General features: G+C 41.0%; 1 protein-coding gene and 1 long non-coding RNA gene across 2 annotated transcripts in view; one reads left to right on the forward strand and one right to left on the reverse strand.

The window, feature by feature from the left end:
• ANK3 (ankyrin 3) overlaps nt 1-14,816 on the forward strand; it is a 207,477-nt gene that overhangs the window by 123,452 nt on the left and 69,209 nt on the right. Inside the window, exons 20-26 of the mRNA XM_067299783.1 lie at nt 1,997-2,095; nt 2,186-2,284; nt 2,696-2,791; nt 5,859-5,931; nt 6,125-6,187; nt 12,842-12,965; nt 14,748-14,759. Coding sequence (XP_067155884.1) covers nt 1,997-2,095; nt 2,186-2,284; nt 2,696-2,791; nt 5,859-5,931; nt 6,125-6,187; nt 12,842-12,965; nt 14,748-14,759 — 566 coding nt within the window. The remainder of the gene's footprint in view (nt 1-1,996; nt 2,096-2,185; nt 2,285-2,695; nt 2,792-5,858; nt 5,932-6,124; nt 6,188-12,841; nt 12,966-14,747; nt 14,760-14,816) is intronic.
• On the reverse strand, nt 8,425-11,890 carry LOC106495459 (uncharacterized). Its single transcript, XR_001294453.2, has 2 exons — nt 11,699-11,890; nt 8,425-8,623 (listed from the first exon to the last, which is right to left on the reverse strand). It is a non-coding gene; the product is annotated as an uncharacterized lncRNA (long non-coding RNA).

Raw genomic sequence — 14,816 nt, forward strand, 5'->3', positions numbered from 1 at the left:
AGGTTGGCCCTTGGATCTAGTTCCAGGTCATTTGATCTAAACTAGTATATTTTTCTTTTGGGCCATGTCTGCTCTGGAGCACTCCAGCAGCCTTAGACATGCATCATGGCCACATTTCCCATATTATACCTGACCTCTCTGCCACTAAAATAAATGTTCTCAGACAGCTTGACATCTTACTTTTTTTCTGAAAGGTGCATGTTTGCAGGTGAAGAGCACTGCACGTTGGCAGTATATTTTACCATGTGGTCAGTGCGTTTGTGTTCCTCATCAGTTATGATTTTTACAGCCTAGTGATTGATTTTTCCATAAGCGTTGGTAATGAGCATGATGCCAATACTGTGTTGGAAGCCTCACTGAGTAGAGAAAAGACATATTAGAGTGGCAGCGTAGTCTCATCCCACTGGCAGGGTGGTGGAGCCCTGTGTGAATACTGCTAAGATGACCCCTCTGGCATCCCAGAGCCAGTCAGGTGGGCCCTTAAACCTGACCTTTAGCAGGGAGAGGAATGCTGATGACTCACCTCAGGAGAAGGGGAAGCCACTCATCCATCCCTCTGAGCCAAACACAGCATCTGCTCCAAAGCCATCCAGCTACTAGTGTGAGCGGGGAGAGGCCTGGGGAAAAGTGGCCTCTCTCCATGCAGGAAAAAAAAAAGTAAGTGTCCTGTTTATAGGTGGCCAGCTCCTCAATTGTACTTGTGCAGCTCCAGATTGATTATAACTAAGTATGTTTGTTAAGGAAAAAGGGAGAATGTTGTCTTGCAGAGAAGATAAGGCAAGAAAAGATAATTACTTTAAGAAAGATAATCTAATCATTTCTACCAAGTTAAGAATCTCAAATAAGACCAACCTTTTGAAAATTTCTGACAGCGTTCTCATTAACGAAGGGATTAGAAGAAGAGGAGAGAGCGGAAGCTTTGGTCCTCTCTATTTTGTTGCATTGTATATTAAATTTTAACTGTTGATTAAAGTGTTTATTAAAATTAACAGATTTCAACATGCTGTTCGAATTATTTAAAATCTGTGGGTTTTAAGCTGAGAAAATGCAGAGTCAGCATAGTGACTTCTTGATTGCTACCTTTTTGGTTAGGTTTTTAAGTGATAGTTAAGAATCTTCGTCTATGACTTGCTCAATCTTTGGAAAATCTTCAAAAATATTTGTACTTTACTATAAAAAGACATTCAGTTGTGTTTATGACATTTGGTAGGTGAGCCCAACTTCCTTGTTTTGTTTTACCATCTCATGTCCTGTCAGCTTCCAGATGTTGTTGCAATACTTCACAGACATTTTTAGTCTGTCTGCTAATAAAAAAACAGGTAGTAGGGACAGAAAGGAGACATTCAACTTTCTCATCATTGCAGTTGCCAGGAAAAAGCAACTTCTTCTAGTTTCTGTAACACAAGGCCAGACACATGAAAAAAATGAGACCTCCTTGTCTTAGAGCCTCAATTCACCAGTAGGTATTCCAGTTTCTGTAGGGATATACTGTACTGCTGCAGGTGGCAGATCAGTCGCGTTGTTTCAGGCTTTACCCTCTGGCCGTTTTAGGCGGAGCGGATGGGCTGCCAATTGCACTGTAGCTGAGGCAGCCCTCAGCATGCTTGATTTTTAGAAAGTCATTATTATTTACTTACTTATTTATTATCACGCTGTAGTAGGACCAATCACAAATGTGAACCCCACTGTGTAAGGTTTTATATGCACATTTATTTAAAAAGATACTTTGACCCAAACCCTATAGTCTGAGCATTGGTGAGAGGGCCAAATCTTTATTCAACATTGCATGTGTTGAAGATTACAAAAATACAGGGCATTCAGAGAGGTTCGCAAAGACGGGGACTGCACCATCATCAAAGGCGTATTTTCAAGGCTGGAGGTTTTTCACGTAGGCCGAAGGAACAAAGCTATAGAGGATGTGTGCCATTTCATGTCTGCTTTTGTCAGGGGATCCACGGGGTTATTCACATTTGTTAACCACTTACCTCCATTCCAGATGGGATACACGCCTTTGCACGTTGGCTGCCACTACGGAAACATAAAGATTGTTAACTTCCTTCTGCAACATTCTGCGAAAGTCAATGCCAAAACGAAGGTGAGTTTCCGCCTCCACCTGCTTCACTTTGGCAAGGTGGGGAGCGGGCGGTGCACACCGCAGCCGTTTCCGTTTCCCCTCTCCCCGCAGAACGGGTACACGCCGCTGCACCAGGCTGCGCAGCAGGGGCACACGCACGTCATCAATGTCCTGCTCCAGAACGGCGCGGCGCCCAACGAGCTCACGGTGGTAAGTGCAGCAGCACGGGCAGGCAGGAGGCCGTTTCTCTCCTACCGGGCTCAGTCGTTCCACCCGGCGCGCAGGGTTGTGCCACAGCTGCATTTCAGCAGCGGAAATGGGAGAAAAGTGTGTGTGGAGCTGAGAGGAAAAGAGCACAGGAAGCCCATTCCCCCAGGCACCTCTGTACTCCGTGCCATTATCTCTTTCACAACTAGAACAGCAAACATTTGACAGTTTACTTCTTTCTATTTCTATAAAGAGTTAAAAACTTAGTTACATGCCCTCCCACTCCAAATTCTTATTTTTTATTTACTAACATGCAAACATTTCTCAGCCTTTATTGTGCATTTTTCTACAGGCCTGTTTCTACTCTTAGCTTTGCTAATATTAAGTTCTTGTTATAAATATTTCAATTGTTAGAATGGAAACACTGCCCTTGCCATTGCTAAGCGACTTGGCTACATTTCAGTTGTCGACACACTGAAGGTGGTGACAGAAGAGACGATGACTACAATTGTAAGTACAGCTTATTTCAGTAGGGAATGGAAGAATCCTGCCTAGGCCAATGTATTCAGCATTGTTTAGTTAGTTAAACTTCTACTAAGATTTCAATCTAATTTCTGCCTATCTCCTCTCAGTAGCATAAAGTGGATATTCAGTCAAATATGAGCAATATTGTTTTTAAGGTGGTGGACCTGATTAGGATGTGTGCAGAGAGAGTGCCCACTGAGCAGAAAGTGGACAGGGTAAATGACTGGTCGTTGTTGGCAAGTTTGTTTAATGCACATGTTGTTTACTGCGCAAAACACACAAATGGAGGCAACTCTATATGGGAAAAAACATTCCTAGAGACTTCAGTAAATAACATTCTTCTCCCTTTTGAGAGGGTGCAGTTTGCCAAGGGACTGATGTGTACTGGGTTGTATTTGGTCTAAGAGCAGCTATGCCAAATGAAAAAGTGGTTGGAATTCACTGAACATCTCATCACATGGTTTCTGGCTTCTTCTGAAAGGTGGTTAAGGGCTGCCTGTTCGGCCCGCTGCAAGCCGCCTTTGCCAGCTCCTCCAGCCCCAGCTCACCATTAGCTTATGTGCACATGAACTCAACCTCCTGTATCTTGCCTCTCAGGAAGGCTTGTTACAGCATTAGTCTAGAGATATTAAAAGGGTAGAAATGGTCAAATATTATCTGCTATGAGAAAAATGGAGATTCACAGAATCCAAAAGATTTATCAAAAAGGTCTTTTGTTCAATAAAGGTTTGCCAAATTGCTCAGTGAAGATTGTTTTCATGAAGCAAAGAGCCCCCATGAACCACCATGGTGATAAAGACAAAATTTAGTCTTAAGAACATGAATTCAGAACCTTGGCTTCAAACTGGCTTTTTCCATTCTTTGATTTTTTTTTTCTGATTAAAAAGAGAGAAGTGTGTGTGTGTGTGTATTTTTAGGTATATCAGAGACAGAAAACAGTTGCTATGTGTTCCATGTTTTGTCATCATCAATTTGTGTAGTCTTTTAGTGCAAGCAGGTGGTTGCAATACGAAGAGCATTTGGGGTGACAGGCAAATTTTAGCTCTGCTACTTCATGTGCCTTTTCTGACTGTGACTTTCCTGGCTGCTTCTGTAATTCAGTAGCTTACATAAAATCCACTTGCTCTTTTTGAATGGTACAAAAGATAAGTTTCAAAACAATACAATACAAATGAAAGTGCCCCAAAAAATCATGGATCTTTCTTACAACCTCTCTCTAGGCTCTCTCAAGAACACATTTCTCTCTAGAAAGATTCCAAAATATTTTTCTGTAACCTAAAAAATCAGTTGAACGAGATTATACAGAGTAGCATAAACTTGAATTTGTCTGACATGCCAGCAGATAGCTGCAGGAAAAGTAAAATCAGATTTTTATGCTAAGAACTCCCAATATGACAAGCCTATTTTTAGCTTGCGGAACTAATGAGCTGTGTTTGTGCCACATGATGAAGAATGATCATTTGTTATATTCTGTAGATGAAGAAGAGTTAAGTGAAAGTAGACCAGGCTATGAATTGTGCTAGGAAAAAAATTTATATGCTGAAAGGCCTATGCTATCCCAAATAACTCCTCTTTTACTTAAAGAGAAGCCCAGAGATAACTTCCTTTGAAATTGAAGTATGCTGCTTATCAGTCACAAGTGTATAATTTCCAAACTTTGGAAGCCTAGATATGAAATCTGATTTCCAGCTGAGGAGCTTAAAAACTCAATTCAGCTACTGAGACTGTTTTTTGAGGCATGTGACTAAACAACTCCCAAAGGTAAATTTAATGAAACCAGAGATGAACATAGCTAATTTTACTGTGATTTATACTCAAGCACCAATAAAAATCCAATATTGTCTGAAAGACTATCCTGTGATTTTGCTAGTTTAACAGCAATGTGTTAAAAAGATTTGCAAGTAATTCCCACAAAACAAAACAAGTGTGAGGCTTTTTATAAGTTCTATGATGTTTGAGCATGCGGGAACTCTTCTGTTACATGAAGTGATGGCAGTAACCCAAGAAACATAAACTGCCATGTGACTATTTATGAGGCCAGACAAAAAATGAAATATTTTAAAATAAATGAAGATGTAAAAGCTGTTTGGTCCTCCAGACCTTTGCTTATGATTTGTTATTTGTATGGGAAGGATGAGAAGTAATGGTGGTAAAATAACAATAAATAAAGAACGTGGAAGGGTGTGTTTTTTTGTTTTTTTTTTTTAACTCCACAGCACTCCTTGAATGCTAACTCTGCAGAGTCTTCTGCATGACCTTACACTTCAGTGGTGCTTGTTGTGCTGCATGCCAGCTGGAGAGTAAAAAGTGCATGTGTGTGTTATTCGTGGGATGTATAGGTATTCTAGGAACAGATTTCAGGCATTCATAACATTTTTTTTCAGCTTCTAAATTTTTCTATATTATTCTTTGCATCTGAATCGATATAAATATCATGATGAAAAGGAACCGCTTCTGAGTGTCTTTCAGGCAAAAATTCCTTAGGGGAATCATTTAACCTTCATGGGGTTAAAATTGTTCTCAGTTGTAGGAAAAACACACAATTCATGCTGAGGCACCTCTGAAAAATATCGTATAGATTAAGCTTGCTCCTAAGTATCGGCATTTTTCTAATGGCAAATGAGAAATGCTTCCCTCAGAAGGAAGGGCTGTATAGAGTAATATAGATGACATATTCCTGCTCAAAATTTCAAAGGCTTTTCAGAGAGTTCTTTTAAAAACCCTTGGCATGAAAATCTTGGATTCAGTGCACTTGTTTCTTTTCTGTGATATGATCTTTTAGGCTTTCAGTTCATTCTCTCTGCTGTGAGAATTTGAATGTATTTAAAAATAGTAATGTAATATTGCATGTTTCTGTATTATATCAGGATAGTCTCTTTTACTGTATAGTTTTATACATGTATACAAAGGAAAGCAAATAAGCTACAGAAAATCTTATTTTGCTAATTTCAGATAAAAATATGTCCTGTCTTGCATTTAATTTTTAAAGTAACTATAATTTTAGGGAAAACAGTGCTTACACTCTGAAGTGATTTTTTTTTTCCTTTGACAGACTGTTACAGAAAAGCACAAAATGAATGTACCTGAAACTATGAATGAAGTTCTTGACATGTCTGATGATGAAGGTATTAAAAAATAAAAAATTCCTTGTGCATATTTTTCAGCCTTTCCTTGTTATAAGGAGAGTTTGTTTAAAAAAAAAAAAGTATTAGTTGTATATCATCTTTGCACACCCGTTATTGTTTGATGTTGATTGTTCTGTTGACATATTGATAGCCTATGTTTTATTTAATTATTTTGTTTATTTAAATCATGCAGTTCGTAAAGCCAATGCCCCTGAAATACTCAGTGATGCTGAATATTTGTCAGATGTTGAAGAAGGTATTTGTGCGTTTTTGTATTGCAGTGATATTTAACTTAAGTGTCTTCCTTTTATTTCATCTGTAATCCTTCAGATAATTTTTTCATATTATCCCACTAACAACAATTTTTGCTTTAATTAAGAATGCTTTCAAAAAGTCTTTGAGCTATTGCTGATAATCCTCTAATTTTGTCTTAATCTCTCACTCCCAATTTTTTACTCAAATTGCTTCCTCTGTCCTGGGATACTCGGTCCTTTTGCTGCTGCTTCTATAAAGGAGAGAACAGATTTATGGTTGTAATTGAAAAATTAAATATCAGAGAAAAGAGTCTAATATAAAAAAAAGTTTGAAGAAATAGCTGATGGTGAAAGCTAACAGCGGAAGGAATGTGGTTGTATTTAGAAAAAGATTCACGACGTGGATTCAGCACTGGAATGATTGATTTAAATTGGTACTGAGCCCTTAGCCTTGAAAAAAGTAGTTTTGGGGTGAAAAAAAGAAACGTGTATAGACATCATATACAGTAAAACCACATCAGATTACGTTTGTCCTGTATAAAGAGGACCGTGTACTGTACTCGAAACGTTGGTGTTCGTTAGGATTGGAGGACATGCCCTGTAGCTGAGATTTCATCTGTACCGTTCTGCAAAGTGGCGCGAAATCTGTGGCAGTAAGCCCCCAGGTTTCCAGCCCCCGTAAGTCAGCCTCCCAAGCTCTCCGGGCTCGCGGGACGCCTCCGTGCCCGTTAGGGTTGGCGGAGCTTCGGTGCTCCCCGAGCATTTCTAACCTTGCTGCAGCAACTGCTCCCCTTTCCCCTGCCTGCATCCCCTGTCAGGTCAAACCTTCCTGTCCTGGGTGGGCCGAGGTCTGGCGCGTTTCGCCGTGCAGAGCTGGAAGGTGCCACAGCGTGATTAGGTCCCCAAACCAAATCCAGAAGCAGGAAGGTCTGAGTTTATGGAGAGAAGAGCACCAGTGTGCTGAAGGCTTTTTGGTTTGTCCCTGTTTGCTTGCATTAGAGCTGCAATTTTTTCTTCTCTAATAAGGAAAGTCAGTGACTGGCTTCAATTTTCTTGTGGTTGGTCCCTCTTTTTTTCATGCCTAGTAATATATTTACTTTTAATTTTTATGGCATTGCAGCAATAAGGAGTAGAAACTATTTTAGCTAGGCTCATTGTATTTAACTCGTTTAATTCATGCATTCAGGCTTTTCTTTTGTTTTCAGTTTGTCACTGTGCTCCCATTGCTGCATTTCCAAGTGGATAATGTTCTTACCATCCACCTGTGTTTTCAAAATAACTTTTTTAGGCTATTGTACTGCTCAAAATATCCTGCTCAAAATATAATACAGTGTTATTGTAACTAACCGGAACATTGATGCACAATAGTTATGTTAGTTAATAGAGCAATAACTATGGCTTTATCCCATTGCACACTGAGGAGTGGTACAGCTGAGAAATGTTCATGTATGGAATCATAATATCAGAGCCTAAGATGTAAAACATGGCTTTAATGCATGGCATCATCTGTTAAGGCCAAATGCAATGCCTGAAGCTATGTGGAAGGTTTTTCTCCAGTTACTAACTCTCACTTTAACAAAACAAATGAAAAAAGAAAGAAAGCTGCTTAAGAATATAGGAAATATGACCAGTTCCTTACTAGAGAATATATTATGCAAACATGTTATTACTAGGGGAGTTAAGAAACTGGTTTATATATAACAAGGTCATTTTCAAAGCGTAACTCTGAACAGGAGCTCTCAAATCAAATAATAATAGGTATTAATCCACACTGAAGCATTCCAATGTGCAAGGCATGCAATGAATTACAAGGGCTTGAGGTAGCAATCTCTGGCCCATCTCCCTTTTATGTCTTCCACATCAATAAAGTTTACCAATGCCTTTCGCCACAGCTCCTCGACGTTAACAGGGTATTTATATACAAAGCATCCATTTATGCTGGTGGAAACAAATACATTCAAGATGGTGAAGCAGCCTGACAAATCTCATTGCCAGGGAGCTCATTTCCAAGTGAGAGTAGGGCACGGTTTTACCTCCCAAATCCAAGCTCTCCCTCGCTCCCTTGAAGCTAATGTCATCAGCCAAGCTGTTCAGTGAGACTGACTTATTTAATAACTTCTCAACAAGCCACAAACCTCAAGGAGCAAATACCCACTTCGGAAAACTCTCTCAAGCCAAGTCTAATCGTAAGAAAAACTAAAGGCTTGGAAACTAGAGTCTCAGAGCTCAGAGACAAATGTCAGGAAAAAGTTTCCTTGTATTTGTGTCTTGCTGTGCCTGCTAAATAAGCATTTACATGGAAATTGCGTAATATCTCTTCCCTGCGGAGGACAGTTTGGTTTGGAGTCAAACTGGATGAGAAGGGAGATTCTCTTCCTTTTCCTTGACTAGTCTGGACATTCTGCCCAAATGAGGTTAAGTCCTGGGAAGCTGCTGCCCTGTAAAAAAGGAAAAAAAAAAAGAAAAAGAAAATAAAGGACATTAGTTTGAAAGACCTGAATGTAATTCATGGGAAGAAAATGAAGGCTCATGTTCTTACATAGGAGAAAGTTTGTGTAGGAATATAAAATGTTCCTGTTTCCTTTGCACACTAAACGTGCTCCACTTCTTTCTTCCTTCTTTCTCTCTTTTTCTTTTTTTTCTTTTTTAAGAGATTTCAAATCTTATAAATGTGAAACCTGAGACTGCAAGAACTGGGTCTTTCCTCTTACCATCTCCAGATGCAGACTTGCATCCCACATCCCATGCAACTGCCGGGCGCACCAGCGAAGCACCCTGCAGCTGCGGGGCTGGTAGGGAGCAGGGAATCGATGCTGAAGCACAGCTCAAGTCTTGCCTTAGCTCAGCTCTCGCAGGGGTCTCCTTCCTGGGCAGCCGCACGCCCAGCTTGGGTGCATGGCTCCCGGCGGAGGCACGCGCCTTAGCCTCATTGAGGGAGCAGGAACTGCTGCCGCTCTCGTCGGTGAGACGAGACAGTAATTAGCTCTGCCACAGTGACCCCCGAAAGCTATTGCTGCAGTACTGGGGGCTAAGGGAGAGCAAGCGAAGGAAGCTGATGCAAAGAGGGGTCAAACTATGTGAGTGGGGAAGGAGAAAAAACAGTTTGGGTGTTGAGAGTTTAGACACTATTTGTCAAGAAACACTTAATGTTGGCTTTTAATTTTTTTCTTGGGTCTTCAGTAGATAACAGACTTTTTGGTGTAGGTAAGGACACAGTTTTAAACCCATTTAATGGAGATTCCTATCTCAGTGGAAGTAAGTGCGATGCTAATCAATCCCTGGCAGATTAGGCAGATGTCCTCATAGGACATGAGCTCATACCATTTGATCCCTGAGTAGGTGCCAGGATGCTGCAGGGACAGCTTTTAAGAACGCTTATGGAAGTCTTCATGAACATCTTCTTTCTTCAACATGTAATGTATTATGAAGGAAGCAATTGATCATTTTAGGAGGGCTTGCTTTATTATATTTTTATGCTCAGAGTTGTCTGAGGTTTTGTCTCCATAACATTTTACAGCTCTATAAAAGTTTCAGTGGTTTGGTGTTGGCATTTCTCCATATGTGTGTGAAACCAGACCCTTGGGTACAAACAGGAGCATCCTCCTCTTCCATGGGGCTGTGCCTGTTCTACCGTCAGAGAGGTCTGGTCAAACTGTGATGGGGGAGTGGTGAAAGCTACAGTCATCTCTAGCAAAGCCAATGACAAGTGCCCCCTTGGATCCCAGATTATGATTAAATTTTATTTGGGGATTTCCCAAGCCCCATGATGCCTTCTCTTCTGGTGCCAGAGAGCTTCTATTTCTCACTGGCCTCTGCAAGAGCACCTGAAATGTGCTCTTGCAGTTCCCAGCTGTGTAAGTATCAGACAGAAACCGAGTGGCCCAGCAGAGCTGGAAAAATAGTCCTTTGCTTGCTGCTAAGGAGACCTTAGTAAAATTGCCCAGCAGGACTTGATGAAAACTGAGACACCCTCATCTGTAATACTGCTTGGTATCATAGTGGAACTGGGAAAAGCATGGGAAAAGGTGACAAAGTTGGTTAGAGGTAGGAAATAGCTTCTACAGGAGAAGAGACTAAATAGACTAGGACTGTCTATCCCAGAAAAAAACGTTGAATGAGCGATAGGTTAGAATGTATGAAATAACGGGTGGTAAAGTGAATAGAGACCGGACTGCTTGCTGCCTCCTCCCCAATTACCAGAATAGGGGGCATCAGGTGAAACTAGGAAAAGGCAGATTCAGATCAAATGAAAGGGGATGATCCTCACCCTGCGCGTAGTTGAGTTGTGGAACTCCTTGCACACCTGCGTCCTCGATGTGGGGAACGCAAAAAGTTTGCACGAGCTCAACATGTGATTGGAGGAATTTAAAGAAGAAAAAAATACCCATTCAGTGCTATATAAATCTCCTGTGGGTTTAGAAAATCCGCTTTGAAATCACTGCCAGCCAGAGGTTGTCCCGGAGGACTTCCACTGTGTCACGTTCTTGTACGCTGGGCTGCTGCGGGCGACAGGACACCCTCGGTCACGCGGGCCTTTGCTTGGACCTGCTGCAGCCGTTCTCGCGTGCATTTTGAACGGGGTCCGGTCCTGTGGCTTTCAGGGGGTGTGTGCGTGTTGTGTGTGTGTTGTGTGGTGTGTGTGTGTGTGGGTGTGTGTGTGTGTGCAGGGGGAGGCGCCGCCCCCGCGGCCCCGGCCCCGGCGCGCTGCACCGCGGCATCGAGTTACGGCAACCCGACACCGTGGCGGCGCCCCTATTTACACACAAATAGCTCGGGTGCCTGCACGGATGTCACCAGCCACGGGCTTGCCAGGGAGCCGGTAATCCAATCAGCAGAAGCTTTAAAGGGATGTCTGCAGAGTGATTAAACAGGGTTTTTTTTTTTTAATTTATTTTTTGTACTTCAAATAACTGTAGTCATTATTTCTCGTTTTGTTTCGTATTTGAAAAGAACTTTGATCCGAGTTGAGAGGACAGAGATGCACATGTCCTAAAATACATACGAAGAGATCAGGATGTTAAGAAGATCTCAGTTGTTGTGTGGAAAGCGAATATGACCCACAGGGATTAGTTTGCTTGTGCTGGTTTGGAGATTAACTCTAAATCACTGCTTAAGGACTAATAGGACTAATAGGAATTCTTGGAAACATCAGGGAAAAAACTCTTATAGACCAGACTGGTGAAAATGGCTTTCCAAAACAGTAAGACTTTTTAAAGTTTAACTCTATATATAATGTTTCTGTTTCTGGTTTTTTGATGCTTTATGGTATACTATGAACATCTTAGCTTTTAACTGTTACTTAAAATAATCACTGTTGCTGGGTTGCAGGAGAAAGTTGGACTGTTTATTTTGCTGTTCTCAAAGCAGTAGCCGAAAGGGTATTTTTGGAATTGATTGTTAGTTTAAAACCAGAGCTCGCCTGTGGTTTCCTGAGCGAAGTGAATGGCAAGTAGTCTGAACTCCACTGAATGAAAGAATTGGAACAATACAGCCGAGTTTTTGGAGGCACTTACCTTTGAGGATAAGCTCTTAAACTTCTCTCCTGTGCAACGTTTACATGCCTAGAATATGTTCACAGCCGGGCAGGGGAGTGTGAGCGCAGACACGTAAGGGACTTGCAGGAAGCTCCCTCCGCTCGGCGTTGCAGAGGGAACAGGGGGGGAAAAAAAAAACAAACCCACAGCCGCATAAGGCATATTTTCGACTTGCTCTGTCAGTGCAGGAATGTAGGTTTTTGGTATGATGTAATGGTATGCAAATGCTCGTAGCGAGAGCCAACTGCTCGCTTAACCCTTCACAGCAGCTGCCTTCCTCTCTGCAGGCTTAACTTTCCTTACTTTCATTTTTCTAAAAAAACTAATCTTCTACTTCTCTGTTAACATCCACGTGTCAAATATATCTGATGCATTAAGAGGGGTTAACAGTATTAGTTTGGTGAATTCGGAGCATTGAATTCCTCGGTGCATGGGAGCACTTATTTGGCGAAATGCTTTGTTCTGCTCCCGTTGATGTTTTTGTCATGCCTTCACTCCCCCAACAAGCTGTGTAATGAAGAGACTTGATAAAGTATTTGCCTTATCTTAATAAACTGATCTGCTTGGGGGTGGGGTGTGTAAAGCAGTTCATAAAACTGCGTTCTTAAATTCAAACTTGCAAAACTTACCGAAAAATATCGAAGGTGGGCCTCTCCTTTTACTCAGGGGCCATTCAAGCTTGCTGCACTCTTCAATACTAATGGGCAAACAGACTGTATTTCAAGGCTAATGTTTTTAGCACATGGAATGACCCAACTTTAATTTGTCAAGTGGGGCTCCTTGGTAAGGAAAGAAAAGGTGCTTGCAATGATGCAAAGTGCAGAAAAACCCTTTAGCTCGCTTAAATAAATGGGCACAAGTCATCCGTCGTATAACTTGATTTATTGGATTTATGTCAAGGGGAAGTTTTGCCCTGTACGTTTGCTCCTATGAAATGATTTTCTCAGACCTGTTCAGAGGGCGGATAACTGACGTTGTGTATGGAAAGAGCCTGCGGGAGAGCGGGGGTGCCAGGATTGATTACTTTTTGGCAAGCAGGGAAAGGGCGTTATGAATTACTGAGCACACAAACTTTTACAATACGTGTAGCTCCTGATTTCAGCTTGACTTTTATACTGGCAGGTGAGGATGCAATGACAGGTGATACAGACAAGTATCTCGGACCACAGGACCTAAAAGAGCTGGGCGATGATTCTTTGCCGGCTGAAGGATACATGGGCTTTAGCCTCGGCGCCCGTTCCGCCAGGTACTGTATTTGCTGCTTCTCACAGTTGTGTGCTACCGCAGTTGGAAACTTTTGCAAACCAAGTGCATTATTTCACACAAAGCTGGAGTCTATTTTGAAGCGAATTAGAGGGGGTGGACTTCCGTGTTATGATAATACTGTGTGTTTAAAGCATATGTTCATTGCTGTTTTGTTTCATATTCTTTATTCATGTTGGCTTCTTATGGCAATGATACAGAAAATTAGCTATTCATTTTTTCTGGTATGTGTTCATGCTCTGGACATCTCAAAGGAACCTCTCGGCTAGCAGTTTGCAACCTCTCTAAAAACTAATCTAGAACAGCTAGCAAAAACAAGGTCCTTTTCATTGCTGTCACATTGATACTCACATCTGAGTATTCCTTAATGGCCTAATTTAACAGAAGAATGTAAACACCAGAAAAACTGAATGACAATCATTTGGCTATTTTAGCGCTTTTATTTCTTTAGAGGTTGCCAGTGAATAACCAAACAGAGAGCTAATATTAAAGAACAAAATCCCCAAATAAAAAAACAGTACAAAAGATGTACCCTAAATTGGTTGTAGGGTTTCATTTGACAGGAGACAGATTGCGTGTTACAAAAAATAGGCTAAAGTTTCTGTGAGCCCGATATAACACTGTAGATCTAATGTAATGTCTGACTACTGTTGATTTCAACTCATGTGTTTCCAGATCAACGTTTTAGACTTTTTTTTTTTAAATATTGCTAAAGCCTGCACTGTGCATTGCTCAAAACAAATAAAGCTGTATGAGCAGAGATTACTTCCACAGTTGTGGATTTGCAATGTGTTTACTGACAGTTGAATTGTACTGAAGCTAATAATTAAACCTCATAAGCCGGAGCCCTGAGGACTTTTTCCTATACGGTAGTTTAAAGATCTGTTTTAAAAAGTGATTTCATTGTCTAACTGTGAATGGCAACTCCCATAAGGTAAAGCTTAGATGTCTACCCTTCAATCTTGCTTGTTATGGCTCTCTTAGAAATGCAAGCACGCAGTGTAAATTTGCTTTTTAGTAATGCCCAGCCATGTTTTGCTTCACTTACGATTCTTAGGTAAGTTAATAAGTATTTACATGATAATACATATACGAGGAATGCCAAAGTGCTCTTAAAATAGACCCTTAGCTGTAAATTCAGCAAAAGGTATTTGAAGGGAGAATCTTATGCCTTTGCAAAGTTAATTAACAAGGCTAACATTCAATTTTTAAACAGAAATTGGCATGAGCAAGGCCATCATTCAGTGCTATCAGTTTGTGGTAAATTCTGAAGTACTGCAGAGAGGGGGGCGAATGCGGTTTGTGTGCAGAACTGGGCTCGCTGGTTCACAGGACACATTTTACTCATTACGGGACTCTTCCGGCACATGTCTAAACTCTCACTGCATGAGTGGGAGAGCAGGATTTCACAATCCAGATCTGTTAGGTAGATCTGAGTGTTCGACTCTATTTTCTTTTCTTTGAGAAAAATCTAATGTTCCCATGCTTTTGACTTTAGCAGTGCCATTACTCTTTGTTGCTGCATAGCTCATTTTTTACATTGCATATATGTTATGCTCAGAGGAGACAAATACAGCGTTTTTCATAGCAAGTATTACATTTAGCAAAAAGTACTCTGTGAATGTTTCTTACTACTGATTCTGAGTGTAACATTAAGAAATAAGCACATTAAGTATGTAAATCATCCAGCCATAACATCTTGCTTTTCCCGTCTGATTCTTTGCTTTCTATTTCTCCTGTTTCTTTTCAACTGTAAATTGCTTAGTCCAAAAGTCAGGTAAGAAGGCATGGCATCGTGTTACATCTTTCTGCTGCTGCCATTGCTCATCTTCAT

The sequence above is a fragment of the Apteryx mantelli genome, chromosome 7 (assembly GCF_036417845.1).
Source record: "Apteryx mantelli isolate bAptMan1 chromosome 7, bAptMan1.hap1, whole genome shotgun sequence".
Classification (NCBI taxonomy): domain Eukaryota; kingdom Metazoa; phylum Chordata; class Aves; order Apterygiformes; family Apterygidae; genus Apteryx; species Apteryx mantelli.